This window comes from Vipera ursinii, assembly GCF_947247035.1.
Source record: "Vipera ursinii genome assembly, chromosome: Z".
Lineage (NCBI taxonomy): Eukaryota > Metazoa > Chordata > Lepidosauria > Squamata > Viperidae > Vipera > Vipera ursinii.
The window spans coordinates 15,625,987-15,643,782 of record NC_139517.1 but is presented as its reverse complement, the minus strand read 5'-3'; the positions used below and the strand labels follow the sequence as shown (position 1 = coordinate 15,643,782).

General features: G+C 43.6%; 1 protein-coding gene across 1 annotated transcript; it reads right to left on the bottom strand.

Moving 5' to 3' along the window:
- Window positions 1-447: 447 nt before the first annotated feature.
- Window positions 448-17,557, bottom strand: PRPF31 (pre-mRNA processing factor 31). Its single transcript, XM_083378487.1, has 14 exons — window positions 17,378-17,557; window positions 15,686-15,871; window positions 14,501-14,561; window positions 14,216-14,299; window positions 13,033-13,130; window positions 11,635-11,741; window positions 10,221-10,390; window positions 9,371-9,528; window positions 9,196-9,285; window positions 7,519-7,646; window positions 6,652-6,724; window positions 3,766-3,894; window positions 2,058-2,156; window positions 448-1,504 (listed from the first exon to the last, which is right to left on the bottom strand). The coding sequence occupies exons 2-14, from the start codon at window positions 15,857-15,859 to the stop codon at window positions 1,376-1,378; spliced, it is 1,500 nt and encodes a 499-aa protein (XP_083234613.1). The 5' UTR covers window positions 15,860-15,871; window positions 17,378-17,557; the 3' UTR covers window positions 448-1,375.
- Between the last annotated feature and the right edge of the window lie 239 nt (window positions 17,558-17,796).

The following is a 17,796-nucleotide window of genomic DNA, read 5'->3' as shown; positions in this document are numbered from 1 at the left end:
AGTTGATGACAACTACTGATCGCATCTAATCTGCACTCAGTTTACTAGAAATTAAAGTCCTATCTATCCCAAAGGTATAGGAAGTAAGAGCTATGCTTAGGAGAACAATGTTCAAGCCACAAGACAGCAAACAAAGATAGCGCAAGAATTCTCCCCTATTCTTACTCCACAAAACAAGGGGATTAGATACAGGTGTTAATAATAGTTCTTCCAAAATATACACTGAATGCATTTTTCAAACTATTGCAAGTAAAATATACAAGAACACTTCAGCTATTTCACCACCCTTTAGTTATTCTTCCTGAAAGTAATGCCAGCTCACATTCACTGTCTTATTGTTGCATACACATATCTAGCATGATCCCGTGCCCTTGATTGAGAAAGAGACTAATTTTTAGCAACTATGATTTTAATACACTAAATAAAATTCCCACTGACACCTGGAAGTTAGAAAAATTGTCCTTTTAATGATTCACTTGTGTATTAGAAATAGAATACAATTTATCTGCACATTCCCAGAGTTACTCAACCACATTACTACATATAACATAACACAAGTTTTGGTTTAGATACATATGATGCACTCTTACCTCTCCCGCTTTAAATATAAGTAACTCCTACCCTAACTCCGTGCTGTCCAAAGGTCTTAGGTGAAAACTTCCATATGGGTGGACTTTAATCCCCCGAATTCAAAAATAGCCATGTGGCTGAGGAATCCTGGGAGCCCAAACCCACACAACAGGGAGGCACCCAACTACAGAAGCACTATTAGAGAAATTCTTTCTAATGCCCCACCTCCTACACATAGTCCTGTTACAATTAATTCCTGAGAAATATGTAATCTAACGCACAGGAAGCAAAGTGTTTTGTTTTTTTTAATCGAAGTAATCTCTTTTTAACTCAGAATCTAGAAGAAAGGATTAGCTACCCAATGCTCCTAGACAGCAATGGAGAAAGAATGGTAGCATCTCAGTCTGTATTTACAAAAATTAGTTTGCATTAAAATTGACACATAAGACAATCTGTGACAGGGGAAGACAGGGCCCTTTTGTTCCGGACAGCTCTTATGGGCCATTAAATAGCTTACTGCTTAACTAATTTATTTTGAATACTGAACTCAGTTCTATTCGGCCATTCCACCGCATCAATAGATAAAACAATAGCAGGCTCTCTCTGATGGATTATATGGGAACAGAAAGCGGGGGGGGGGGGGAGAACTGGTGTCATTAGGATATTTGGAAAGAACCTTGAGTTATGAAAGTCAAATAGTCTATTGAGCTTCAACCTCAGTGAGGTCCACGTCCAGTGTAGACTTTTCTATCAGCACGTGCGATGTGGTTCCAACTACTGGTCGAAACAGCAGCACCCATATTCGCTATGAGGTGGACATGATGCCATTTTTCTCACTCTTTACTTTTACGAATTCTGCCATGCTGGAGAAGTACTTCTGATTGGCTTCGGTGACCTTCTTCTCAGCTGCCTGTGGATTCACAATCTCCAGACCCTGCAAGTAGATAGGGGAAAGATTGCACGGGCAAAATAAAAACCAAGATTTGTGCAGAGTTTATCCAAACCTGGCAACCTTCAGCTGCGGAATTCGAGGAGTTGCAATTGCAAAACAGCTGAGAGCGTCAGGTTAGAAGAGGCTGCTCAAGAGGAGAGGAAGGGCTGTAATCTACTCCCAATTCCCCCCCCCCCCAGCTTGGAGACAGATGGTTACCAACAAAGGAGAAGACTTGCAGCTCAGGGTTGAAATGAGGGGTCCTTGGTGCTCTCTGAGCTTGCTCGTTTTCTTGCAGACGTTTCATTATCCAAACTAAGTAACATAATCGGTGATGATTTTTACCTAGTTTGGGTAATGAAATGTCTGCAAGAAAACGACCAAGCTCAGAGAGCACCGAAGACAGAAAATTACTTACAGTGGTTTGGTCTGTTTTGTAAAAAGAAGACAAGGTAGAAGATTCTTAGGAGGTTCATATCCTTCCCAAGCATGATCTAGCTTTCCTGTTATGGATGAGTAACAGGAAACTGGAATGTAAGTCAAGAGCTATGCTTACCTGCAGTGGAGTGAAGGCCACACTGGAAGCTGTCCCAGAGGAACGGTCCCGGATGGTTGACTTTCCCCCATACACCATGCTTTGCTTCTGGAGCGTGCGCTGATTGGGACGAGGAAAAAAAGGTGACATTTGGGTTTTAATATGTATTGGATAATATATATACAGGTAGGCTTCCACTGTTCTATACCAGCCTGCTACCGGCCTTGCAGAAAAGGCAACCCCTTTACAGACGGCAAGAGGCTGGAATACGTCTGCCAAATTTATTACAAAAACAAACAAGACACGAACCAAGATACCGGAGCTTTGAAACACTATCTGAGCGGTTGCTTTCAGCAAACCAGCCCTCCCCACACAAGTCCTTTATAAAGAGTTCAGGGCGTGGCTTCTCTCTCCCTCCTTCCGAGAAGCCCCATTGCCTTCCTCTGTTTACTCCTACTTGACTGCCTCCTGCGTCGGGCGTCCTTGAACAGGGCCAGCTGTGGGTCATCTTCATCCACGCTGTCAGGCTCACACAGCTGGGTCTCCACCAGGTAGGAGGGGCCTGGCTGGGGGCTCTGCGGAGCCTCAAAGCCATCATCAGCAAGTTCTTCAACACCCCCCTCCTCCCCCTCATCTGAGTCATCCGACCCAACTGCCGAACCCACAGGCTGACCCTGAATCACAACATCCACTTGCAACCATTTGTTTAGTGACTGTTCGAAATTACAATGGCACAGAAAAATGTGACATGGCTGTTTTTCACAGTTAAGACCATTCAGCATCCCCGTGGTGGTCACGTGATTAAAATTTGGATGCTTGGCAACTGCCATGTATTTCGGATGGCTGCAGTGTCCTGGGGTCACGTGATCAGCTTTTGTGACCGTTTGACAAGCAGAATCAATGGGAAAGCCAGATTCGCTTAACAACCGTGTTGCCAACTTAAACCATTCTAGTGATTCCTTTAATAATTGTGGCAGGAAAGATTGTAAAATGGGGGCAAAACTCACTTAACAACTGCCTTGCTCAGCAATGGAAGTTTGGGGCCCAATTGTGGTTGTAAGTCAAGGATTACTTGTATTTAATATATCATGTAGGGAAATCAGTGGCTAGAAATGGTAGGGATCAAGTATTCCAGATATCCTCTGGGAACATTTGCAGTCTTCCCCAAAGTAAAATCCTAATGGTAAGCTATGCTGTTAGAACAGGCAGCTAATTTAAGCCCAGTAAAGGCTTCAAGAAGTACTTCATCCAGGTGGAGAGTAAAAGGCGTTGGGCACGGAGAGACTTCCAAAGAGTCCTAAGCAAGAATCAAGGCATACATGCTCAAAACAATCACACCCAGTGACAAAAGATTACACAGCTGATCTTGTGACTCTGACTGCATGCAATGACTGAACTACAGTTTACAAACTACAATGGTAGCATTCACATGCAATGAAGCAGGGGTGTCTGACTTTGGTAACTTTTAAGACTTGTGAACTTCCAACTTCCAGAGGGTTGGCTGGGGAATGCCGGGAATTGAAAGTCCACAAATCTTAAAAAGTTGCCAAGGTCAGCAATAAAACATGAAGTTGCAGCATGTTGCATGCATTCAGCCAAAAGCGCTAAACCTGATTCTGGAGGTCTATAAAAGCCCAAAGCGTTTGTAATGAGATTGTGCCAAACCTGCTCCTTAGAAGGACAAAAGCAGAAATTGAATACTGCCAGTGTTCTCCATTTCCTCACTCACCTGCAGTGTTTTTGAGATGCGGGCCTTGGTGGCCTCGTTGACTTGGGTCTGCCGGACACGGCCACTGCCTGATTTGCCTAAATGGCCAAGACTGAACCCAAGGTCTTCTTGGTAAGCATCTTCTTCAATCTAAGAAAGGCATGAGAGGAAGTGAAGTAAATAATGTATTTATGTCATTTCTCTACCACCAGAGGACTTCTTTCATTTTACAGGAGCTGTCCCCAAATGGACCACGTGGCTTGGTTCTACCTCAAGCGGATGACTCTTCAGATAGCCAAACACGTGGACAGCGTTTTAGGTTAAAACCAGCACCTGGAATTGTACTCAAGAACCTATTGGTAGTTAATGCCATGCTTACAGTACTGCTATATAGCACTGGTAAATCTCACCTATCCGCTGCATTTCACGCCAATGGCATACTTGACTAGGTAATCTTCAAAATATGTTGAAATATATACAGATAATATTCAACTTACGACCTTTCATTTAACAACCATTTGAAGTTGTTGATGGTGCTGAGAAAAATGACTTATGACCAGACATCGCACTCATGACTGTCAGCATCCTGGCGGTCACATGATCAAAATTTAAGTGCTTGGCAACCAGCAGGTATTCATAACGTTTGCAGTGTCCCAGGATCACATGACTGCCATTTTCCATTGTTCCGGGAGGCTTCTGATAAAAGTCAATGGGCGAAGCCAGATTTACTTAATGACCGCATGATTCGCTTAGCTGTGACTCAATGATCGCACCTCTTAGCAACGGAAGTTCAAGTCCCCATTGTGGTCATGAGACCAGGACTACCTGTACTACATTAAGTTGATTTAAGAAATGATAAGGGCACAGGGAGTTGTCAACAGGGAATCATGCTCCAGGAAGGGCTACAAAACTGGTGCAACTGGTGCTCCACTCTCCCCTGCCTACTCGGCAACACTTGTTAAGTTTAGGAGTAACCCCGAGTTGTAGACCTGTTGCTTTGGGGGGGGGGGCAATGCTCCCCAACCTAGAATCATCAGAAACAAAACTCAGGATGGACACTGGAGCATCAGCTTGAAAGATTTAGGAAATTTTGCCTCTTTTTTACGAGAAGCATTTCTGAAAGGCAGAAATTATTTGTGTTCTCAATTCAAATCGGTATGTTCAGAAAGCAGCCATGAACATGGCTTGGGGCTTTGCACGTAAAAAAGGAAAGCAACCAAGTTTTCCGGTAGTTACTTAGAACGGTAACAGAATCGCGTATTGCCCATCTGAAGAAATAAAACATCAAGTTTCCACATACAGGTGAAACTCGGAAAATTAGAATATCGTGCAAAAGTTCATTTATTTCAGTAATGCAACTTAAAAGGGGAAACTAATATATGAGATAGACTCATTACATGCGAAGCAAGATAGTTCAAGCTGTGATTTGTCATAATTGTGATGATTATGGCTTACAACTCATGAAAACCCCAAATCCACAATCTCAGAAAATTAGAATATTGTGAAAAGGTGCAATATTCTAGGCTCAAAGTGTCCCACTCTAATCAGCTAATTAAGCCATAACACCTGCAAAGGGTTCCTGAGCCTTTAAATGGTTTCTCAGTCTGGTTCAGTAGGAATCACAATCATGGGGAAGACTGCTGACCTGACAGTTGTGCAGAAAACCATCATTGACACTCTCCATAAGGACGGAAAGCCTCAAAAGGTAATTGCAAAAGAAGTTGGATGTTCCCAAAGTGCCGTATCAAAGCACATTAATAGAACGTTATGTGGAAGGGAAAAGTGTGGAAGAAAAAGGTGCACAAGCAGCAGGGATGACCGCAGCCTGGAGAGGATTGCCAGGAAAAGGCCATTCAAAAGTGTTGGGGACTTTCACAAAGAGTGGACTGAGGCTGGAGTCAGTGCATCAAGAGCCACCACACACAGACGGATCCTGGACATGGGCTTCAAATGTCGTATTCCTCTTGTCAAGCCGCTCCTGAACAACAAATGTCAGAAGCGTCTTACCTGGGCTAAAGAAAAACAGACCTGGTCTGTTGTTTAGTGGTCCAAAGTCCTCTTTTCTGATGAGAGCAACTTTTGCATCTCATTTGGAAACAAGGACCCAGAGTCTGGAGGAAGAATGGAGAGGCACACACTGCAAGATGCTTGAAGTCCAGTGTAAAGTTTCCACAGTGTGTGTTGATTTGGGGAGCCATGTCATCTGCTGGTGTTGGTCCACTGTGCTTCATTAAGTCCAGGGTCAATGCAGCCGTCTACCAGGAGTTTTTGGAGCACTTCATGCTTCCTTCCGCAGATGAGCTGACTGTGGGATTACTGTGCTTGATTGGCCAGCAAACTCGCCTGACCTGAACCCCATAGAGAATCTATGGGGCATTGCCAAGAGAAAGATGAGAGACATGAGACCGAACAATGCAGAAGAGCTGAAGGCCGCTATTGAAGCATCGTGGTTTTCCATAACCCCTCAGCAGTGCCACAGGCTGATAGCTTCCATGCCACGCCGCATTGAGGCAGTAATTGCTGCAAAAGGGGCCCAAACCAAGTACATATACATGCTTATACTTTTCAGAGGTCCGATATTGTTCTATTGATTGTTTTATTGATTGCATGTAATATTCTAATTTTCTGAGATTGTGGATTTGGGGTTTTCATGAGCTGTACGCCATAATCATCACAATTATGACAAATCACGGCTTGAACGATCTTGCTTTGCATGTAATGAGTCTATCTCATATATTCGTTTCCCCTTTTAAGTTGCATTACTGAAATAAATGAACTTTTGCACGATATTCTAATTTTTCGAGTTTCACCTGTATAACTTCATTCCTCAGATGTGAAGAATGAGAACTGAAGACATTTGAAAGCAACAACAGAGAAAAGATTCTGTGACGGTGCAGAATCTCGTACCTCTCCAAAGCTCATCCGGTTGGCTTGCTTTCGGATTTCTGTTAAGCCAAGGCGTTCTTTCATCTTACGATACCTGAAGCCAGCAAAAAGATTTAAAAACAAAAAACAAAAAATACTCTGAAAATTGCAAGTTTACTACGCTATGACCTATGCTAGTCTATGACAATAAGGATCATTTTAGATTGTAAAATCCAGATGAGTTGTGTGCTGAATATCAGAATCCCTGGGTATGGATCCCCGATTTTGTGTACTTAATGGTTCACCACCTTTTCCCAAATAGTTGGAAGTGGTTCTTAGCTCTACCACAACAAAAATGAGCGTCCTGGTCAATGAACAAAAAAAACCTGTCTTGTCTGTCTATAGGTGGCAAGGAGAAAAACAAATGGCATTCAGATGGGGGCACTGGAGGCAACTTCTGGAGACTGGCAGGTATTGCAAGTCGGCAAGACGACTTATCAGTCAACTGCCAGGACCACAAGCTACAATGAGCAGCACATCCTGCGAGAGCTCAGTAGCAACTCAAAGAGGAATAAAAACACACTGAAGCCTCATCCTAACCAGTGTAAGAATTTTTGGAAGGAAGACTGTATGTCAGTTTACACACAGATGTTGGCTTAAACTAAGTATTAGAGTATTAAGGACATATTTACATGGCAACATCATCTTGTAAGTCCTACAAGGGTAGAGTGATAGTCTACTGTTAGGGATGGCATGTGGTGCAATAAAATGCTGTGTACAGATGTGTTATGCTGTGGTGTGTCCAGTTCTTGGAAAAGAAAGAACCCTGACAGATATTAACTGACCTGCTTCTCACGTCCTGGCATTTGACCTGACCTTCCCCCTTAGCTCTTCCGAAGCTCCCCATACCTGCGGCCTCCCCGTTTCTTCCTCTGTCCATCCAGAGGGGCTGGCAGTGGCTTCACTTGCTTCACTGGAGGTGGCTCCTGCCACTTGTCAAACTTCCTCTCAATCTCTTCCTTCAGGTCATATCCAACCTGGATTGTTAACAGAAGTAAAACATGAAGTTACAGCGGGCAAAAGGAGCTCTTTTCAAGCTGGGGGGGGGAGAGGTCACATTAGTGAACAGCTCTGGAGAGCAACATTGCATCCATGTGGAAAAAGTGAGCGTTCCAGCTTTCACTGAAGAAAATTGGTTGCTGCATCTGCTGTTCGTAGACTCCATGCGTATACATGAGCAACACCCTATGACAGTAATGGCGAACCTTTTAGTGACCGAGTGCCCAAACTGCAACCGAAACTCCACTTACGTATCGTTGGCTGCTGTGTGGGTGTGGCCCATTGGGTGGCCGTGGCCCATTGGGTGGGCGTGGCTGCGGTGGTAACAGCAGACTGGGTGGGACTAAAAAGTTCAATCAATTCCAACTTTGCGAGATCTTTTTTTTCCCACGAGAAGTTGAAATTGAACCTTTTTTTTTGCACACGTTTGGCAGAGGCCTAAAGCGAAGGTTTTATAAAACCCAGCTGAAGGCCTAGGACTGGGGCGATGGCACGCATGCCTATAAAGAGGGCTCTGCATGCCACCTGTGGCACGCGTACCATAAGTTTGCCACCATGGCCCTATGACAAACCCAATGTTCAGGGGTTGTTTTTTTTATGATTCCTCTGGTATCTGAAGAGGTTGAGTTCTGGGAGCTATACTAAAAACCGGACTGATTACATCCCTACAGACTAAACCTGATCTACTGGCCTTCTCAACCTGTCCTCTTGCTGTATCTTTGTAACCTTTCCCTACAAAAAAATCAGTTACTTTGTTTTTAATCTGCCTCTCACAGTAGATCCATTCCCTAGGCCAAACTGAAAACTCTATTCTCACAAAAATAGGAAAGGGTAATAGGTTATATTAGACCCTGGAAACTCAAGTTCAAAAACAACCCAGGCTCTGACAAACCTTGAGCCAGCTAGCACCTCTCAATCTAAGATATTTTAAGATATTTTGGTGTAGAGATAATCTGGATTGCAAAGCCAATTCTGCTCTTCTCTAGGAAGAGGAACAGGAAGATGTGCAGCCAGAGAGATACCCTACTTCCTTGTCTTGACAATCCAATCTAAATCCCCTTTCATTTAGGGGAATTACCTATTTCCTTATTAAGCCTGTATGGATTCTCTACAATGTTTATAAACACAAAAGCAATAATTACTGCTGGTACCCAACATGCTCCAGAAGGATTAAATAGCTTTCCGAAGAAGGTCCATATCTTAGGGACTTGTTGCATATCTTCAGTGAAACAAAGTCTTTTAAAACTTCACTTAGAGATGTCCCAGGAAGTCTGACTTCTGTTCCTATCCCTGCTGCTACCCCAGTGTCCTAGAGCAGGAGTCCCCCAATCCCTGGTCGACGGCCCAGTGCCAGGACGCACCCATTCAGAAGTGGTGGGCGAGTGTGCGCATGCACTTGCGAAGTTGCACTTGTGAAAGCGGCGCACACAAAACTATCCCCCCCTCCCCAGTGCCTCCTCTTCCTCCGCCAGTCCACAGAGCCAGAAAAGTTGGATGGCGGCTGCCTTAGTAACCTGCACGCCTCACCTTCCCTTCAGCGCTCTCGTGGAAGCTGTCTACTCGAGCTGCTAGGGTGCATTTTGCTGACACCAAACGTGCAGCTTTCCTCCGCAGATCCTACAAAGAATGAAGAAAAATCAAGGCTGGAGCCCGATGCACGAATACATCAATCAGAAAAGCAGCTTCGGATTCACACACCTACCGGAGGCAACGATTGCACAATGTCGCTATGGTAGATGTAACCGGTGTGTGGCAATACAGAAGTGCTGGAAAAGCCCGAGAGAGTTTTTCTCTGGGCTCCCAGGAGCATGATGTTGCAAGCTGGCATCTTGGAAAGGTTGGTGAGGCCACCAGCAATGCCTTAATCAAAGAAGAAACGGAGGGTGAACATCGTGCAGCAGGATCGAACAGCCAAGAAGCTTCAAGGCTTTCGGTCAAGACTTGGTTATTCCAGCAAGCGGGTCTGGACTATGTTTTTTTAAATTTGGCTTTTATTGAGTTAAATTGTCATGTATCTATTACATTTATTGTTTAATTCTTTTTTAAATTCTGTATTCCATGTTTCTTAAATTTTTGTTGTGAGCCGCCCTGAGTCCTTAGGGAGAAGGGCGGCATATACATTCAATAAATCTACTCTAATCTAATCTAATTTGGGGCATGTCACTTTCCCCGCTTGTTGAGAATTTGAAGAGAAGGGCCTCTCCCTGGGAAGCTGAACTTGCTGTCCACAAAGGATACTTGCTAATCCCTGACTGTGGAGATTTGCCAGAATTAATCGTATATCAGAAACAGAATTTTCACTGTTCGGCTAGGCATTTCTTGGTTCCATAGTTTTAAATGAAGAAAAAAAACCAGCTGACTTGTGAATTATTCTGATAAAGCTGAAGCATAAGGGCAAAATAGCTTCTCCTAATAACAAAACAAAATCATCCTTTCAGAGGGGAAAAGATTTAACTTCTCTCTAAAAAACCCCCCCACATATTTCCTGCAAAACTCTACAGCTTAGTCAAAAACTCTATGCGCAGCGCAAGGCTGCCCAGCAACAATCTTACCCATGATCTTGGCAGCAGTGGAGGCCCCAACAATGATGGACAAATTGGGGGCAATGAAGGACATACGGGATTCCACGTACTCATAGATGCGGTGCTTCGATTGGTTCAGCTCTAGGGCCATGTCACAGGCTTCCTCAATGCGTTCCAGTTCTTCCTCAGTCAACTGTTGCCTGCGGTGACAGAAAGTGCCCTCTTGTAATTTCATATTCATTTTGCATCACTGATATTAAAGGTAAAGGTTCCCCCGCACATGCATGCTAGTTGTTTCCGACTAGGGGCCGGTGCTCATCTCCGTTTCAAAGCCAAAGAGCCAGCGCTTGTCCGAGGACGTCTCTGTGGTCATGTGGCCGGCATGAATAGACGCCAAAGGCGCACGGAACGCTGTTACTTTCCCACCGTAGTGGTCCCTATTTTTCTACTTGCATTTTTACGTGCTTTCGAACTGCTAGGTTGGCAGAAGCTGGGACGAGTAACAGGCGCTCACTCTGTTACGCGGCACTTGGGATTCGACCCGCCAAACTGCCGACCTTCAGATCGACAAACTCAGCGTCCTAACCCACTGAGCCACTGCGTCACTGATATTAGCAACATGCTAACGCAAGGTCCTTTTCATTAGGGTCTCTCAGTAGCATCCTATAGATATTAGTTCCCTCTACCCTAGCCTGTTGGGACCAGGTTTGGCTTTAGATGTAGTGGATTTGGATGTTAACTCTTTCCATTCCTTTATCTGTGCTGGAATCTGAAGGGCACAGAGTTAGGGAAGAGAGAAAAAAATGAAACACTTTTCAGAGTTTGCAGGATTCAGGAACGTATGTAAGGGCAGAGATAATAAGGCAATGTTTTCCTGATCTTCGGCGATGCAGGCAAGCTGCATCAAGAATAATATTTGACTCGGGCTAACATTTTTATTCCTGCTCTCAAGTATACTTAGAAAAAACCTAGATACACAACTTTCTTATCTCCCTGCCCTCTCTTAAATATGGTATTGTCAGACGTCAATGTACAAGCAGCACAACCCCCCACCCCACTTTCATTTGAACTCCAGCACTTTTTCACCCATCATGTAGAACATACAATCCTCTAACGGAAAACTACTATAATGGTTAAAAGTATATCAATTCTGCTGGAGCGCTACTCATTCTTGTAAGCTTTCTTAAATACCTAAGTAGTCCTCCTCTCTTAGTTGAAGGTGAAAAGAAAGCACACCAAAGAGAAAGCTGGAAGATCTTTTCTCTCAGTGTGCAAAGAATTAAGAATAATTAAAGGAATGCCCCACCTTCAGTCAGGAGTGGAACAATCTGGGGGGGAGGGGGGTTGGCCCTGTGTGTGGATTTGGTCCCAGCCCCTACCCAGACCTGATCTCCCAAATCCCTTTTAAATCCTCCCCTCGGTTCTTACAGAAGGACCACCTTACCCTTGGGTAGTGGATGCAGTGACACTGACCACCATGATTGTGGCATTGGTAAGAATCTGTTGAAGGTTTTCGTTGTTCTTGCATTTGTCCAAACTGTTGCCCAGTTCCTGCAAATGTCCGACATTTGAAGGTTAGCTTTTGATATCGGCCAGGAATTTTTGTACAAATACATGCTGGGTTGACTGGCACTGTGAGAGATACCACAGATACTTCATCTGATTTCAAAATGCCAGGCCTGTTCTGGAATTTTTCACTAATAAATGAACCAGGGACCATTAAGAGGCTGAAGCTTCTATTCTCCGTATTCTAGTTATATTCTATTCTCTGTAGAATATTATCTAACCCCTTAGTCTCATCCTTGCCAGAGATGTAGCACTGCAAGGTGCTTCCTTCAGCTTTTGTAACTAAAAACAGGGCCTGTTTCCCTCCCCCCCCCAGATCCTTTCCAATTCCTTCTGTCATGCCTTGTGCACAGCAAGCCTGAAGGACAACCTTAGGCGTCTTTGTAAGTCAGCGTGCACATCTGGCTGAGAACAAAGTCTAAAAAATATTTCAGAGAAACAAATGTTAATGTTATCGTTATCTTCCTATACACATGGAAGAACTTCTCACCAACATTTCCTGCACCCATTTTTATTTGATTTTTATCCCACTTCTATTATTTTTATAAATATTTTAAAGCTGCAACCATACACAATACTCCTTCCTCTCATTTCTCCCACAAGTATTTATTTAATTTAATTTAATTTAAGTACCCTGTGAGGTGGTTTGGGCTAAGACAGGGGGACTGGCCAAGGTGGCTTTCATGCTGGATTCATACATGATTCATAAAACTGGAACTTACCTATAATTTCCATTTCTGTATTTTATACCCTCCATATGTGCAGGATTACAACTTTTAAAATAAGAGCAATGCCTGGTTTGGGCTGATTTAATGTTTATGGAGAATACCAGACAAGGGAAAGCTGAAGAAAAGTACTGAGTTTCAGTCCAGCAAATCTAAATGCAAATTCTTAATATGGCCAGTGAATCGGCAACAAAAGTAACCAATAGGGTGAAAGTGTTAAGAATGCAGAAACACAACGGAGGATGACGGTAATAATAAATTAAAGTTACTTGCCACCTGAATCTCAACTTCTCTTACAACAATCAAAGGAATGTCAATAAAAACAATAAAAAATAAAGATACACAATGGCAAGCAGGATGAAGGAGCGGCATCAATCTCCCTCACTGAAGGCCTGGGTGAGGAGCCGGGTCTTCACAGCTCTTCTAAACAGCAGAAGAATGGCAGCCATCTTAATCAAGGGGGGAACTCGTTCCAGAGGACAGACACTTAAGTTATTCGTGAGAGTAAACAGAAGAATGAACTTTGCATAGTTTAAGAACAAACACGATACCTTAACAGTCCGGATGTAATCCAAAGCATTGGGAACAAGGGATTCTAATTCTGGGAATCGCTTGGAGTATTTGTCTCGGATAAACTTGTGTATAATATCTAGAGACAAAAGACAGCAATCCATAAAGCATTACGGTGATTGGCAGTGTGGAACAGGTTTCCTGAACTTAATAATCTATAGATGGATTAGACTTCAAGCTCTGTAATTCCAAGGCAGGATGGGAATAATGTTCTGATCCAGTGCTTCTGGCACTTGCCAGGTAGGGAGGTGTGATGGAATGTTTTCTGGAATCCCAGGAGGGAGGGAGGGCATTTCAGAGGAGCAAGAGACTTTGCAGTTCAGAAAGTTTGTGTGAGAAAAAGAGGGCGAAGATGGTTCCTGCTTAATAGTTCCCAGAGTGTACATTTTGTGATGCACAGTCTGCTTTAGTTTGGCAAGATTTCGGTCAATAGGTGAGAAACAATACAGATAGTCCTCGAGTTACAACCATTCATTTAGTGACTAAAAAAAGTGATTTAAGATGCCTTTTCACATTTGCAACCATTGCAGCATCCCCATGATCACATGATCAAAATTTGGATGCTTAGCAACGGGCACGATCAACCTTTGCAACCCTCTGACCAGCAAAGTCAATGGGGAAGCCAGATTCACTTAACAGCCATGTTACTGACTTAACAGCTACAATGATTCACTTAACAAATGTGGCAAGAAAGGTCATAAAATGGAGCAAAACTTAACTATTTTGCTTCACAATGGAAATTATGGGATCAATTGTGGTTGTAAGTTGAGGATTACTTGTAAAGGAAATCGCTAAGAGAATCTCAGTGAGTCTTTCTTGGTTTTTAGAGCATGATAGCAGGAAAAAAAATAAAGCAAGCCATCAAAAGTATTATTTTAGTACGGCTAATTCAAAAAAATTTCTCTAGAAATAGTCCAGGCTTAATTTTTTGTTGCTGAGAGAGGAACATTTCCTAAAACAGCTTTTGAACTGCCATGCATTTCATGGCATAACAATTAGCCCACTTATATATCCTTGTGCCTCAAACTTCTACACTATTAATTCATATTCCTTTCCCAGAAATCCATTGTATTGATATCAGTACAGATATGTATCACTATATAACACCTAATATAGTGCGTTCCTTGCCCTATCCCAAATCAGCAGCCAAGGTTTTTCACTCACTCAGTTCATTCTCAATCTCTACGGTGAGGTTATTGGCATCCACAATGACTCTGTATTCGGGAGCAGCCTCAACTGGACCTAGAACTGGGGAGAGAAAAAGAGGATAGTCGATATCTATGCAGCGGAGTTGACTGTGAGTTCACTGACGTGTCCAAGCTCTTGACTGAAGGGAAATGAGCTGTCTTAATGCAGGAACAGGATGTGACCTCAATAGGCTCAAAAAAATTAAAAGAAGTGTTATCAATACTGCTGTTTCTTCGTAGACAAATTTGAATCCAACAATACCTTCAGATGCTTTTGGTTGCTTGCTGATGTACTCCTCAATCTTCAACATAATTTCAGCAAACTGCACAAAAGGAATAAAAAGATCTAAGGCCATGCTTCCCCTCCATCGTGAACTTCAGAGTGTAAAACAGTAATGGCAGGCTACAGAACACGTGGTGTTGAGGCCAAAATCAATTCTGAAATCTAACCTTATTATTTAACAGGAAGCCATTTAAGGGACATTTAGTGCCTTTCTAATTTCCAAGGTATATTTTGTGTTACCCCCCGTTGATAGGGCTCGCAACTTGGGCGTCCTCCTGGATTCACGGCTCAATTTTGAAGACCATATAGGAGCCGTGACCAGGGGGGCTTTTGCACAGGTTCGCCTGGTGCGCCAGTTGCGGCCCTATCTGGACCGGGACGCCCTACGCACAGTTACTCATGCGCTTGTGACCTCCTGTTTGGACTACTGTAACGCTCTCTACATGGGGCTGCCCTTGAAGACCACTCGGAGGCTTCAACTGGTGCAGAATGCGGCCGCGCGAGTTGTAATGGGGGTTTCCCGATACTCCCATGTAACACCTCTACTCCGCGAGCTGCATTGGCTTCCAGTTGCCCTCCGGGTGAAATTCAAGGTGCTGGTTATCACCTATAAAGCCCTACATGGCCTGGGTCCGGGTTATTTGAGGGAACACCTGCTGCCGGCATCAAACGCCCTTCACCCAGTGCGCTCCCACAGGGAGGGTCTGCTCAGGGTTCCGCCGGTGAGATTGCCGGCGGGTGACACCCAGGGATAGGGCCTTCTCAGTGGGAGCGCCGGCCCTCTGGAACCAGCTGCCGGTGGAGCTGAGAACTGCCCCTGACCTCCGATCATTCCGCCGGGGCCTGAAGACCTGGCTCTTTGAGCTTTCGGGCCCAGGCTGAGGAGAAATTTTAATTGGGGTTTTTAAGTCTACAGGGTTAATTTAGTATTTTTTAATTCGGTTTTTAATTTTTGTATGTTGGATTTTTTAACTCCCTGTAAACCGCCCTGAGTCCTCAGGGAAAGGGCGGTATATAAATCTAACTAAATAAATAAAAAAATAAAAATATTTTATTTCTGACTGCACCTCCCTCTGGTCAAATTGCCATGATCCTAGAGATGACTTCACAAACATATTAAATTGGCGAGTCCTCTTTTATGTGAAAGATGCCTATTTCTCTTACCATTTTGCTGTCCCACAGCTTGGCAATACTCTTGACCGAATCGGTTGCCAGATCCAGTTGCATCTCTTCATGGACATCTTCAATGGGATACTCATCCTCTTCATCTGCAAAGCTGCCATCTTCTTCCTCTGCTGCCTCTTCAAGGTCAGCCAAAAGCTCATCTGCTAAAGACATGGTGGATCAAGGCTGAAAAAAGAATAAAACTGGATTAAAGAAGTCAGTCAAACCTGGGCTAATAAAAAACACACACTCTAAAGTAATTAAATTACGATTCGGCCTTTCATTCGTCTTACTTCTCATTACTGGCTTGGAAACAGTTCCAATCCTATATTTCTGCAACCACCCACCCTTCAGAAGGTAGGATTTCAGTTTCCAGATGCCAGTAAAGGAATATAATCCTTGGTAAGGTGCAGTTACCATGTAATAATTGTAATCTATGCAACTCTCTAGTCTAGAAAGTAATACACAATCTTAGAATCTGAATAAGCGCAACAATTCGGGATGCTAAGCCCAATTGACTTGGGAGGCCGGTGTGTGGTGTAGTTGGTTCACATGGTGTGGTAGGATGGAGGGTTTGTTGTCACTGTGTGTTGGGGGGAGAGAGCAGGGGGGGGAGGCTCAGCTAATCTCAATGTACACATGTTGTACTTTGACAATAAAGGTTTAATTTATTTATTTATTTATTTTCTCTTTCATTCTGTCTGAATTTCTTCCTTACCACAGTTGTAATTGCTTTCCTATCGAATCCATTTCAGTCAAAAATTTCCATATATTACTAGTTCCTCACAATATGTTCTTTCTAATATCTCAGTTTGTTGTTACAGAAATGGCTAGTTTATACTATTATATTTATTTATTTATTTATTTATTTGTTTGTTTGTTTGTTTGTTTTATATACCGCCCTTCTCCCGGAGGACTCAGGGCGGTGTACAGAGCAATAAAGTAAGAATACAATAAAGCAATAAAGTGAGAAAATTTTAAAACCCAAATCCATCAGGCCAGGCCGGCTTGTTGGAATAGATAAGTTTTTAGATCACGCCGGAAGGAGCGAAGGTCAGGGGCTATCCGGATTTCAGCTGGTAAGCGGTTCCAAAGGATTGGCGCACCCACCGAGAATATTAAAGTAAAAAGCTGAGTTTTGATGTTACTGTTTTATTCTACTGCACCAGAGGGAGCCTTTTTTCCCCTTTTCTCCTTTCAACACTTCTCCTTTCCCCCCTTATTTTTTCCTACTATTTGCTTTTGCATTTTATATTATAAATTAATAAAACCGTGAAATCGTAAACAACACAATTGTTCATAACGCTGCTTTACAAAGGAAAAGTGAAGAGCAAAACCAAGAAAAACAATTAAATCTAAAGGGCAGTTTTCTGAAATAACAGACCGTTTTTTTATAGTATAATAAAAGGCGTATGGTTACAGTAGCCAAGTACTAAAGTACAATCGAGAGGCCAGGCAGAGAGCATTTGCGAAAATACTGGGGAAGAGCCAGATCTCTCCAACGGGCCACAGGGTTCGCCAAGCCAGCTGAGCCCCAAGCGGCCCCCTCCTAGCCTACCTCAGAGGGTTGTTAGGAGGACCGGGGTGTGTGTGTGTGTGGAGAATTAGCGTTTCAATCAGTCTGGAGATTAAACAAGGCATTAACCCCAGTCCAACCTCCTCCACTTATTAAGGATTTTTATTCCTCCTCACCGGCTTCTTCTTCACTTCACAAGGCCGCTCCGGCTTCTTCTCAGTCCCCCGTTAAAGCCTTCACGCAACAAAGCACGTCGCTCCTACGTTCATCATGGAAGCCCCAAACGCGAATCTAAGAACCGAAGAAAGAAGTAGCTTAAGGCCTATTACTTCCGATTCCGGTTTGGACGCCATTGGCGTGGCGTAACGCCGATGAGCAAAGGGCTTGTCTTGCCCTCTTAACTCTATGGACGCCTGGAAATAGAGCAATTGCAGGAAACGTTCCGTTTCGAACGATGGGTCGGCCTCTACAATGCCTACTCTATGACTACGGACTTCCGGAACCCACGCTTACATCATCCCTTTCTGGTGCGGCCTTCTCTCCATTCATGAAACTTATGGGAGGAACAGGATCGAGAAAGCGCTCCGATTACGTA

Bases quoted from the DNA above. Each gene is read 5' to 3' on its own strand.
- PRPF31 (XM_083378487.1), bottom strand. From the start codon at position 15,859: ATGTCTTTAGCAGATGAGCTTTTGGCTGACCTTGAAGAGGCAGCAGAG. The intron at 14,300-14,500 runs GTATTGTTGGAT...TTCTCTCCCCAG, and splicing joins GCAACCAAAAGCATCTGAAG to TTCTAGGTCCAGTTGAGGCT. The intron at 1,505-2,057 runs GTAAGCATAGCT...ATCTACTTGCAG, and splicing joins TGGCCTTCACTCCACTGCAG to GGTCTGGAGATTGTGAATCC.